The following is a 12,600-nucleotide window of genomic DNA, read 5'->3' as shown; positions in this document are numbered from 1 at the left end:
ACGTTTTCAAACCAAATTAAACTATCAACTGCAATCACTGTATTTTTTTAATAAAATTATACTGAAAAACAAAGTAAACTGTAAATAAGGTCTGTAAGTATGTGAGGGATTATTTCTTCACTGAAACATAACAATATAAAAATAAAAGAGCAACTTTATTTTTTCAGATTTGTCTACTAAAAAATTAAAACGTTATATGATTTCTATACAATGCTGTTTTACTTTTTTTTTTCTATTGCAAAACTATACGTCTTGACATTTATAAAGAAATGCGTCTCATAGATACACTAGTTACGAATATTAAATAAAATTTTGTTGAAAGTCAACTTTACTATTATATCAGTCATTGCAATGTTATTAAGCAACATAAATAACAATATACCAAACACATTGAATTTTTCTAACTTACACCACGTTCAATTCCATCGCCGTCTGGATCTGGATCACAAGCATTTCCAATTCCATCACCATCGGTATCCTCCTGTCCAGAATTGGGAGTGTGTGGGCAATTGTCCTAAAATAAATAATTAATAAAAATATTGTCCAGAACTAAAATTGAAAATAACTTTCTATTGTAACATTTATTTAGATTGTAAGTATTTTGGGTAAAATTAGTAAATTACCTGTCTACAATGTTTTTCTCGACATGGCAACTCTGTATCAGGGTAGCTATCTGCATCACGATCAAATGCACAATATTCTCCATTGCCAGCGTATCCTGTGACGCACTGGCAAGTGTATTCACCGCCACCTAGAAAAATAAAATATTTTTGCTTTTGCAATAGTTATTATAAAACTCCAGTGCACAGATTGTGTGTGTCGTCCTTAAGCTTCATTCAGTACCTCGCAACCAAACCAAACTTGTACGCTAATTGAAACCATTAATTTATTTCACTAATTGCTACGTTCTGAATGAAGTTAAGTATCATAAAATAGTAGAAAAGTGATGTGAAAAACTTGTATCTCTACTCATAAAAGAGAAATCCCATTAAACACATGAAAATGGGACATCTGTACTCTTTACAATGAATTTATAATCATATTATCAACATTACTTTTTATTCTATGAGTATTTATTTAAGATATGTGTGCTGTAATGTTAATTTATTTACCTAGACTAACGCATTCGGCTCTACTATGACATCGAACTCCACTACGACAATAACCTTCCCTTGATGACAACCTACCGATTGATTTCCGTAATAGCCATACTCACACTCTCCACATCTGTAAGAACCCTAAAATATCAAAAACAGGTATGTTACGATTTTTATTCTCTACCATTGTACGTATTGACATTTACAAAGAACTGCGTCTCATAGATAAACTAGTTATGAATTTGAAATAAAATTTGATAATATATTCTTAAGGGGCGTCCATTACGTGAGAGAATCAATGGGGAGGCGTCAAGCCAAAGTTTGGCTTGACCCCCCTTGAAAACTCACGTGGAAGAGAAAGAGGGGTTCGGCAAATACCTGGTATTTTTACGGACCAAAAATAGTGTAAAAATGTGTAAAAATCAGAATTATTTAAAGTAAAACATGTTTTCTACATGTCTTTCTAGACTAAAATATATAGAAATATGACACAATTTCTCGGTATATGTAAAATTATTTAGTATTGATATATCAAAATGTGATCTCTGCTTCCTTTTTGGTTGAAAAATTATGGCGCGCCGTTTAAATTTCACAAGTCCACCAAATGAACATCTGTGTGTAAGTAACAACGGTTTAGAGTGACTAAATCAGAGTGATAATAAATGAGCAGATGATTTTACTGAGAATCACATAGATTTGTTGCTCCAACAGTCAATTCCTGAGACCGTGCACAAGTTTCATGGACTGAATTAGAACGAATGTTTCGTAGTTCCTATTTAAGTATGATTTAATGTTATATCTGTAATTCTATTTATATTACGATTTAAACAATCTCAAATACTCGTAATATTAAAGCAAATTATGTTTTTTTTAAATAAATCCAACTCAAAATTCAGATTTAAAAAGTTTATATTCTTCTAATATAAACTTTCTTTCTTTTTCACAGGGTGGGGCACCTCATTCGCCTCGGATAATTATACGAAAACGGAAAGATGTATAAACAAACTATTTTATGGGTATATGTGGGAAGGCAATGTGCATAATTTAAAATTATTTTTTTTATTATTTTATTTAGCCCTATTTTGTTTCTTCTTTTTATTAACGACATTGCTAACATAAACATCAGTGGCAAAATATGTCTTTTTGCGGACGACTCTAGCTTCACTTGGAGCAACAAGGACATCGCGGCACTTCATAGGATTATATCAAATGACTTAATCACCATTAAATCTTGGTGCGATACGAACCTCCTGAGTCTCAACATTTCTAAAACTAAGGCTTTGTCGTATAAAAACTCGTTGTAGCCTTTTGTACTTGACAACACCACCATTGACGTCGTAAAATCCGTAAAATTCTTATGGCTTGTTGTGGACAATTCTCTGAAATGGGACATACATATCGAAGCTTTGTCGAAAAAATTGAGCTCTGCCTGTTTTGCATTATGGTCTGTTTCTAAGGAGCTTAACTTGTCAGTGGCTAGAACTGTTTATTATGCACTTTTTGAGTCGCACCTCAGGTATGCCCTTCCATTCTGGGGTACGTGTTGTGCTCCAGAAGAGAGTTGTGCTCCAGAATAGAGCTGTTCGATATTCACTGGGACTAAACAGCAGAACTCATTGCCGGGGCTTTTTTAGAGAATTAAAAATATTGACTCTTCCTTCCTTATTTATATTTGAATCCGTTTGCCTAATACGTAAACATGTATCAGCTTCTCAAGAAAGGCCATCTCACACTTATCCACTCAGGAACGCGGAGCAAGATCTTTATCTACCTACCCCACGCTCAGAGTTAGTTAAAAGTTCAATATTATACAACTCGAAAAAAATGCACAATCACCTGCCATTTGAAATCAAATCCATAACATCATTTTTATCATTGAACTCTTATTTACTAGACAAGGCTTTCTACGCCGTAAATGAATTATATTTGAATTGAAAATCGAATTTGATCTTGAAAACACTGGTCTAATGTTTGCTATTGCTATATTTACGAATGACATCGAAATTAATTTATTTAGAGGTCATTGATATTTTGCTATAAATTGGCTAAATATTTTTGAATATTATTTTAATTTTTTTTGTTCTTTGACATTGTAAACATTTATATATGTTTATTTTAACAATAAGACTGACAATATTATTTGTATAATGTTTTGTATTATCTTTTGTTTGTTTGTTTGTGTACCTTGTTTTTTTTACTTTGTTTGTTAGTTTACCTTTGTCCACAAATTGAAAATTTTTTTGACAATAAAGGCATTTATTTATTTATTTATTTATTATTTATTTATTTATTTATTTATTTATTTATTTATTTATTTATTTATTTATTTATTTATTTATTTATTTATTTATTTATTTATTTATTTATTTATTTATTTATTTATTTATTTATTTATTTATTTATTTATTTATATTTATTTATTTATTTATTTATTTATTTATTTATTTATTTATTTATTTATTTATTTATTTATTTATTTATTTATTTATTTATTTATTTATTTATTTATTTATTTATTTATTTATTTATTTATTTATTTATTTATTTATTTATTTATTTATTTATTTATTTATTTATTTATTTTATTTATTTATTTATTTTGTAATGTATAATGAAATATATTTTTTCTTATGGAACATTCGGTATTTTATTTAATTTTTGGATTCTTGGATATAGAATAAGGCATTTATTATAAGCGTTTAATATGTCTAAAAGCTTTCGTTTTTTAGAGATATTTTAAGATATTTAAATATGCATGCTATAATAAAAAGGTTTGTCAACACCTTGTACATTACTTTTCAGAATTAATTCTGGTGCTGACTTTCAAGCCAGAGAAATAAACTTTACTAAAAAATTTGATTGCTTCCTTAAATGTATACAGGGGTATCAAAAATTGCTGGTCTATTTTAACTATTTATTTTACATAAAAACTTCGTTATTTCAAATACAACACTATGTATTTTTTTAAATAAGTCGAAGCAGATTTAAATGCTTTTGCAAACTATATTAGGGTATCCTATACCTATCTGGCTCAGATTTTGAATAAAAAGCGATTTTGCAATAAAATTGTAATCAAGATGGCTGGTGTCGCCATGGTAATTTTCTAGTGACACTTAGTAGCTATTTTAAAATCGTACATTAGCTTATGGACTTTATTTAAATTTATTACAGGTTATTTTTATTTAATTTACCTACAATAATATTAATAAGTAAATATTTATTATTTTATCAAGAAAAATGAAGCAGTATCTGCTGGCGGAAGGAATGCATATGTTAATAGTGATTTTATTTTGTGAGGACAATTGCTTGTTGGCTTGATGCTCAAAGATATCCAAATAGGAATCTTCCTGATAAGCGTTCTTTTGAAAAGCTACTTTGCCTATTTCGCAGAGCTGATGAAAAACCTATTAGGCAGAAACCTGTCGTTGGAAGTGAAGAAAATGAATTTGCCTCAATTGGTTCTTTTATATAGAAAATCCAATATATCTATAAGTCATCGTAATATAAATCAAAGAACTACTTCTTTATTTTTCTTGACAAAATAATAAATGCTTACTTATTAAACTGTTGTAGGTAAAATAAATAAAAAGTAAACTGTTATAAATTTAAATAAAGTCCATAAACTAATGTCGATTTTGAAAATAGCTATTAAGTGTTACCAGAAAATTACCATGGCGACACCAGCCATATTGATTACAGTTTTATTGAATAAATCGCTTTTTATTCAAAATCTGAGCCAGATAGGTATAGGAAACCCTAATATAGAAAGAGTATTTAAAACTGCTTCGACTTATTTAAAAAAATACATAGTGTTACATTTGAAATAATGAAGTTTTTATGTAAAATACATAGTTAAAATAGACCAGCAATTTTTGATACCTCGGTATACAGTTAAGGAAGCAATCAAATTTTTTAGTAAAGTTTATTTCTCTGGCTTGAAAGTGAGCACCAGAATTAATTCTGAAAAGTAATGTACAAGATGTTGACAAACCTTTTTATTATAGCATGCATATTTAAATATCTTTTGATATCTCAAAAACCAAGGCTTTTAGATATATTAAACCCTTACAATAAACGTCTTATTTTATGTCCAAGAATCCAAAAATTAAATAAAATACCGGGTGTTCCATAAGAAAAAATATAACTTTGGTATGGATCTTAGTTCTGACACACCCTGTACATTTCAAAATAATTTTAAATTATGCACATTGTCTCTCTACATATACCTATAAAATATTTTGTTTCTACATCTTTCTGTTTTCGTATAATCAAGCGAGGCGAGTGAGGTGCGCCACCCTGTATAGTGAGAAATTATTTTCAGTTATGTACCTGAGTATTAATGCATTGAGAATGTTCCACACAAACCCTGTACTCAGAACATTCATCTATATCTACACATTGTTGTCGGTTTCTTCTAGCTTCATCTACTCCAACTCCTCTACTGTCTCCCCCAGTATACCCTGGTGGACATGAACCACATCGATATCCTGGTCTAAGATTGGTACATTCTACATTGGGTGCACAGGGTTCAACGAGATCACACTGAATAATAGAAAGAATAAAATAATTTTGAGTACTAATCTCTCTTAATATTTACCTCATCAATATCATAACATCTGCTACCATTTCCTGTAAATCCTTCAGGACATCCTAAGCAGTAATAGAATGGGTGTTCACTGGTAGGTTCACATCGTACTCCTAAAACAAGTTTGATATTTGAAAAATACATATTATTACTTTAAACATGTAAGAATGAAGTGAATAAAGACCTCTACGAAAAAGGTGTAGAAATAATACAACTTATATACTTACTTTAGTTTCAATAAACTTTTTTTATTATACTCGATATACTGAGTAATATCATGCACAGTGCTATAATAATTATAATTATTTTAGCACACGAAAAAAATATAGGTATTATAATACACATAGTTCTAATAGAGCGTTTCAAAGATGTTTCTAATAAAATATTTTTTATGATTTCTGTGTGAACAGTGAATGTCTGAACAGTCTTTACATAAATATACAGGGTTTCTCACCGTAGCCGTTCGTTAGAAATTTTTGAGGTTAGGAAAAGCTTAGAAGTTTGAAATTTTGAGACTTAGGGTTATTTAACCTTTCCTTTCATTTAAAAATACTTTCAAGATCACACCACTTCCGGTTACACCGGAAGTCGCCATTAACTTCCTTATTTTAAATGGAACACCCTGTATATTATTTTATTTTTGGATTTCTAAGAAAATTTTATGATGAGTTTCATTAGGTTTCCCTATACCTATTTTCAACTGTTTATCAGATATCTTGATTTATTTGAAAATGTTTACAGATTTACATTTTTAACAGTCGGTCTTTTACTCATTTTTGAATCGGTGATAAACGCTTCTGCGGTAAATGAAGCAGAGAACTAATACTTTCGAAATCATATTGACAATTAATTTATTGCATACAGGGTGTCCAAAATTTGATAACTGATTAGATTATTTTCAAACTCAAAATAGTTCATTTTTTCAAATGAGACACCCTGTATATTTTTCGATAGTTGGATGCAGAATTCAATTCTGCATCCATTTGCTATAACTTTCTCTATACCCATTTTCAACGGTTTTCTTGTTAATCCGTATTTTTTACTTTAATTCAATTTTTGGCAGAATCGACAATATCGTTTGTGTTTTTTAAAAGAAAATAATTATGTTAAAGTAAAGAAATTGAATGTAAATAGAACATACGAACAAAACAGGAACAAAACAAAAGTGAAAACGTATAAAATATAACATAACATAACATAACAAAACAAACGTATTTTCAACAGTAACGGTGAGGCATTAATTATTAATACTAGACGTTAGTGTATCCCTACAATAATAAAAAAAAGTTAACTCAATAATTACAAAAATTTTTGTTCATAGCGGTCACTTCGAATAATAATTTTTGTAATTATTGTGTTTACTTTTTTTATTATGGTAGCGATACACTAACGTCTAGTGTTAATAATTATTAATGCCTCACCGTTACTGTTATACGTTTGTTTTGTTATGTTATGTTATATTTTATACGTTTTCACTTTCGTTTTGTTCCTGTTTTGTTCGTATGTTCTAATTACTTTCAATTTCATTACTTTAACATAATTATTTTATTTTAAAAAACACAAACGATATTGTCGATTCTGCCAAAAATTGAATTAAAGTAAAATATACGGATTAAAAAGAAAACCGTTGAAAATGGTTATAGGGAAAGTTATAGCAAATCGATGCAGAATTAAATTCTGCATCCAACTATCGACAAATATATAGGGTGTCTCATTTGAAAAAATGGACTTTTTTGAGTTTGAAAATAATCTAATCAGTTATCGAATTTTGGACACCCTGTATGAGATAAATTAGTTGTCAATATGGACTTCGAAAGTAATAGTCCTCTGCTCCAGTTTACCGCAGAAGCGTTTATCACCAATTTAAAATGAGAAAAGACCCACTGTTAAAAATAGGGGTAAAAATGTAAAAATTTTCAAATAAATCAAGATATCTGAGAAACAGTTGAAAATAGGTATAGGGAAATCTAATGAAACTCATCATAAAATTTTCTGAGAAATCCAAAAATTAAATAATATACAGGGTGTTCTATTTGAAATAAGGAAGTTAATGGCGACTTCCGGTGTAACCGGAAGTGGTATGACCTTGAAAATATTTTTATATGAAAGGAAATTTTAAATAACCCTAAGTCTCAAAATTTCAAACTTCTAAGTTTTTCCTAACCTCAAAAACTTCTAACGAACGGCTACGGTGAGAAACCCTGTATAAATTTAGTGCATTTTTTCAATATTTAAGTTATAGATTCCATTATTCTCTAGAGATAGAATATGATATGATACTTTTAATTTAAACATTTTGATGAGTTAGAAATATGATGTATTAAATGTAAAAAATGTCTATACCTATGTGGCGGATTCATCTATCCAAAAAAATCCTTATGGGTTTTTCGCCACTGCACTGCAAGAAAAATCTACAAAATAAAATAGTTATATTTTGTTAATAATTTAATAAAAATTTGCCTAACAAAGAAAAATATGCTTAACGTTTCGGAAAGTTTTCTCTTTCCGTCGCCGGAAGCAAAAAAATATAAAGAATCAAGAAAAAAAAAACTATTTAAAATATTTAAATTGAACTATTCGAGAACACTTTACTTTTTAAAACAGATACGTCTACAAGAAATCGTTGACGTTCTGTTAAAAAGACATTATATTAAGTTAAACTTCAAAATTAACAATTACTACCTGATAATTACTTAATAAGGTAAAACCAAAAAGCCCAAACTTTCTGTATGATTATTTTTAAATTTCACGTATGTTATGTTTATTTATGTAATCTTCTTTAAAATCAAAGAAGCGATTGCCATACATTACTAACATCTACAGATGCATGAGCAATACATTTATTTTTATTAGATTGAATTAAAAAAGCCTCTTTTATTTTTCTTTTAGAGGCTATCGCTTCTTTCATTATAATTTTGGCGTTATTAAAATTTATTCTGTGCCCTGTGTCCCATGAATGCTGACAAATCTTAGATTTGTGAAAATCTCCCTTTCTTAAATAATCTTTATGTTCTTTAATTCTAACATTTAAGGGTCTAGATATTTCACCAATGTAAAATTTATCGCATTCACAGGGTATTTGGTATATTACATTTTTTGTTTGTTGTTCTGTATTCATTGGTTTAGTATGTGATAAAATTGATCTAAGTGTAATAATGTAATGTGTGTAAATTGATCTAAGATGACATTTCACTAAACAAAGATATAAACCACATAAAAAATACATTAATAAAAAACGACTATCCACCATATTTTATTGACAAAACATTAAACGAAATACAAACCCCAAATCATAGACACAAAGATAACAATACACAATATATACAACTTACAATTCCATACATACGAGGCGTTTCGGAAAAAATAAGAAGGATAGGAAAACAATATAACATACAAACATCTTTCAAAACACAAAATACACTTAGATCAATTTTATCACATACTAAACCAATGAATACAGAACAACAAACGAAAAATGTAATATATCAAATACCCTGTGAATGCGATAAATTTTACATTGGTGAAACATCTAGACCCTTAAATGTTAGAATTAAAAAACATAAAGATTATTTAAGAAAGGGATTATTTAAGAAAAACATAAAGATTATTTAAGAAAGAGATATCCACAAATCTAAGATTTGTCAGCATTCATGGGACACAGGGCACAGAAGAAATTTTAATAACGCTAAAATTATAATGAAAGAAGCCATAGCCTCTGAAAGAAAAATAAAAGAGGCTTTTTTAATTCAATCTAATAAAAATAAATGTATTGCTCATGCATCTGTAGATGTTAGTAATGTATGGCAATCGCTTCTTTGATTTTAAAGAACATTACATAAATAAACATAACATACGTAAAATTTAAAAATAATCATACAGAAAGTTTGGGCTTTTTGGTTTTACCTTATTAAGTAATTATCAGGTAGTAACTGTTAATTTTGAAGTTTAACTTAATATAATGTCATTTTAACAGAACGTCAACGATTTCTTGTAGACGTATCTGTTTTAAAAAATAAAGTGTTCTCGAATAGTTCAATTTAAATATTTTAAATAGTTTTTTTTCTTGATTCTTTATATTTTTTTGCTTCCGAAGACGGAAAGAGAAAACTTTCCGAAACGTTAAGCATTTTTTTCTTTGTTAGGCAAATTTTTATTACTGTAAACACAACTTCTGACAAGCAGCGTCCGTTTAGGTTTAACGCAGAAGTGTTTACAAAAAATAACTATTTTATTTTGTAGATTTTTCTTGCAGTGCAGTGGCGAAAAACCCATAAGGATTTTTTTTGAATAGATTAACAATACATTTAAAATGAAATGAAATACATATTCACAGAGTGTTACAAAATGCAGCATAACTCGATTAAAAAGCTGCAAAATTATGCGTATTCTGTACTTTTTTTCTGAAGTTAATAAATATCATTATATTTTTAGAAATATTAATAATGTTTTGCTTTCATGCATTATCATGATTTTTATATTTTCTAATTAGATTTTAGATTAGAGTTAATAATTAATTAAAACAATTAAAACAGTTATTTTGTTAAATATTTAGTATTATAAAGACAATATATAGGATATATAATTTAGAGTCAATTAAAATTTAATTTGGGCTAGAAATGAAGGTAGTAATTTACTTATAGTTAATATTTAAAATCTTAACATTGGCTAACTAAAATTCATGGCTAAGATTATTGTCTATAACATAATTAAAAGGAAAATAGGGTTTTGTTCTATTCTACATAGAAAAATAACCATTAATAAAAAAATTAATTTATTTAAAATGTTTATGACTAAAGAAAAAAAATGTGCTGTCTTAAAAACTAAAATCTGGTTTTTATTGTTATTATTCTAAAAAAATAGCAAAATAGTAGCAATATTAGGCAGGTTTTAATTTAGCAATAGGCAATAAATACCAGATGACGTGCATGACAAATGATATTAGCATTAGTTCTAAGATGATTAGTATTTACAAAATATGTATGTATATACCGGGTGCGTCTCGAAAGTGGCTCACCCCTATAACTTTTTTATTTATTGAGATAAAAAAACGAGATTTGGTATGTTAGTATATGACATAGATTAGGAATGATTGACGTATTCAATTGTTTTTCGTCACTTTCTGTTTCACCGGAAATTACTACAAATTTTGATATTTAAATGACACCCTCGGTATATTTCTACTTTATTCGATAGTAAATGCGTCAATTACTCCTAATTTATGTCATATACTAACATACCAAACCTGTTTTTTTTATCTGAAAAAATAAAAAAGTTATAGGGGTGAGCCACTTTTGAGACGCCCCTGGTATAAAAAATAAATCAAATATTTTTTGTACTTTATATTAAGAGGTGCATGTAATGAACGTCCAACCAAATTTCTTTTGAATTTAAAATTCATACAAATAAAATTTAAACAAAATTATTAAAAAAATAGAAATAAATATAAAATTTAAAAAAAAATCTTATATCTGTAGAATATTGTGGTTTCTGTGTCTACACAAACTTTTAAAAACATAGAGCATAAATAAAAAAATGTAATAACATTTTATTGGGGATGAAATTATAAATAATTCTATTCTAAGACTTTTCTACTTCACCGGGCACCTTTGATGAAACAGATATAGTCTATAAAATGAATAACTTTGAATTTTGACCGTTATTTTTTACCAACATGGCAAATATAAAATCACTCTGTTAAAAAAGTTACTGATATTCTTTAAATTGAGTGCCTGAACGAATCAGATAGGTAACTCTTTTTACTTTCGTGAAATAGAAAAGGAAAATAATAAAACAAGTAGTTCTTCCTCTTCTTGCGAAAATCAACACGAAATGTCATAATTGTCAAAAGTAAAATGTCATCAGCTTTTGATATTTCTAAATATCAGACCAATGCCGTCTCTAGTAGAACAGCCTAGGAGCGAGATTTATGACGGCACGCTAGTTAGATATTATGGCTTGATAAATATGTTGTAGAATACATGGAAAACATAATTATTCCTCGTATTTTTTGTTTGTATTTTAAAAATGATATAGTTTATATGAAATATACATAATATACAGTTAATAAATACAATATACCTATTTATAGGAATAAATACTTTGGCAAATAAACTATGAATCATACAAATGCAGCAAATGTTTTACAATATACAAATAATGAATAGGTATATAAGATAATGGATAGAATGTAAAATATATTTTAAATTTAGGGGTTTGAAAATCGATCTTATTTTTACAAAAAATATTCAATATTTACTAATAATGATGTATTTGTTATTAATGTTCGAAAAATTATATTTGCAAATAATACAATATCATAGAAAAAAGGCGTCAGCGATGGCTATGAAATAAAGATCGCTGTCATTTTATATGTAAAATTATTCTAAAGTTTTTGCTTTTCTTGGGATTTAGGTTCGGGAAAAACGCTGATCAAGTTTACATTTGGTTTTTCATTATTTTTATTTGGTTAAAAAAAACGTTTCAGCTAACATTATAGCCTTCATCAGTGTTGTGTCATATGAAAAAAATTGTGTCAAATATAATCCAAAAAATTACATATAAAATATTCACCCCACACACAACATAATGTTTACTGCAATTAATAAACTAATATAAACTTATTAAAAAATGACCACATATTTTTTAAAATTATTATTCTTAACACTAAAACTATCTACACTGACTATGGAATATGATTTCAGCCATACTGTAAAACATTTGCGGCATTTATATGGTTCATAGTTTATTTGCCAAAGTATTTATTACTATAAATAGGTATATATATTGTATTCATTAACTGTAAACTATATCATTTTTAAAATACAAACTATAAATACGAAAAATAATTATGTTTTCCATGTATTCTATAACATATTTACTAATCCGTAGTATCTAACTAGCGTGACGTCATAAATCTCG

The 12,600-nt window shown here is 27.7% G+C and overlaps 1 protein-coding gene across 1 annotated transcript in view; it reads right to left on the bottom strand.

Annotated features, from left to right (window-relative positions):
- The window catches only part of LOC115890640 (cartilage oligomeric matrix protein-like), a 69,092-nt gene that overhangs the window by 18,838 nt on the left and 37,654 nt on the right, over positions 1 to 12,600 (bottom strand). Inside the window, 6 exon segments of the mRNA XM_030910935.1 lie at positions 410 to 514; positions 624 to 751; positions 1,113 to 1,169; positions 1,172 to 1,238; positions 5,427 to 5,639; positions 5,695 to 5,795. Coding sequence (XP_030766795.1) covers positions 410 to 514; positions 624 to 751; positions 1,113 to 1,169; positions 1,172 to 1,238; positions 5,427 to 5,639; positions 5,695 to 5,795 — 671 coding nt within the window.

This window comes from Sitophilus oryzae, unplaced genomic scaffold (assembly GCF_002938485.1).
Source record: "Sitophilus oryzae breed Bouriz unplaced genomic scaffold, Soryzae_2.0 scaffold_907_pilon_pilon, whole genome shotgun sequence".
Classification (NCBI taxonomy): Eukaryota; Metazoa; Arthropoda; class Insecta; order Coleoptera; family Curculionidae; genus Sitophilus; species Sitophilus oryzae.
This window is presented reverse-complemented; position numbering and strand designations above follow the sequence as displayed.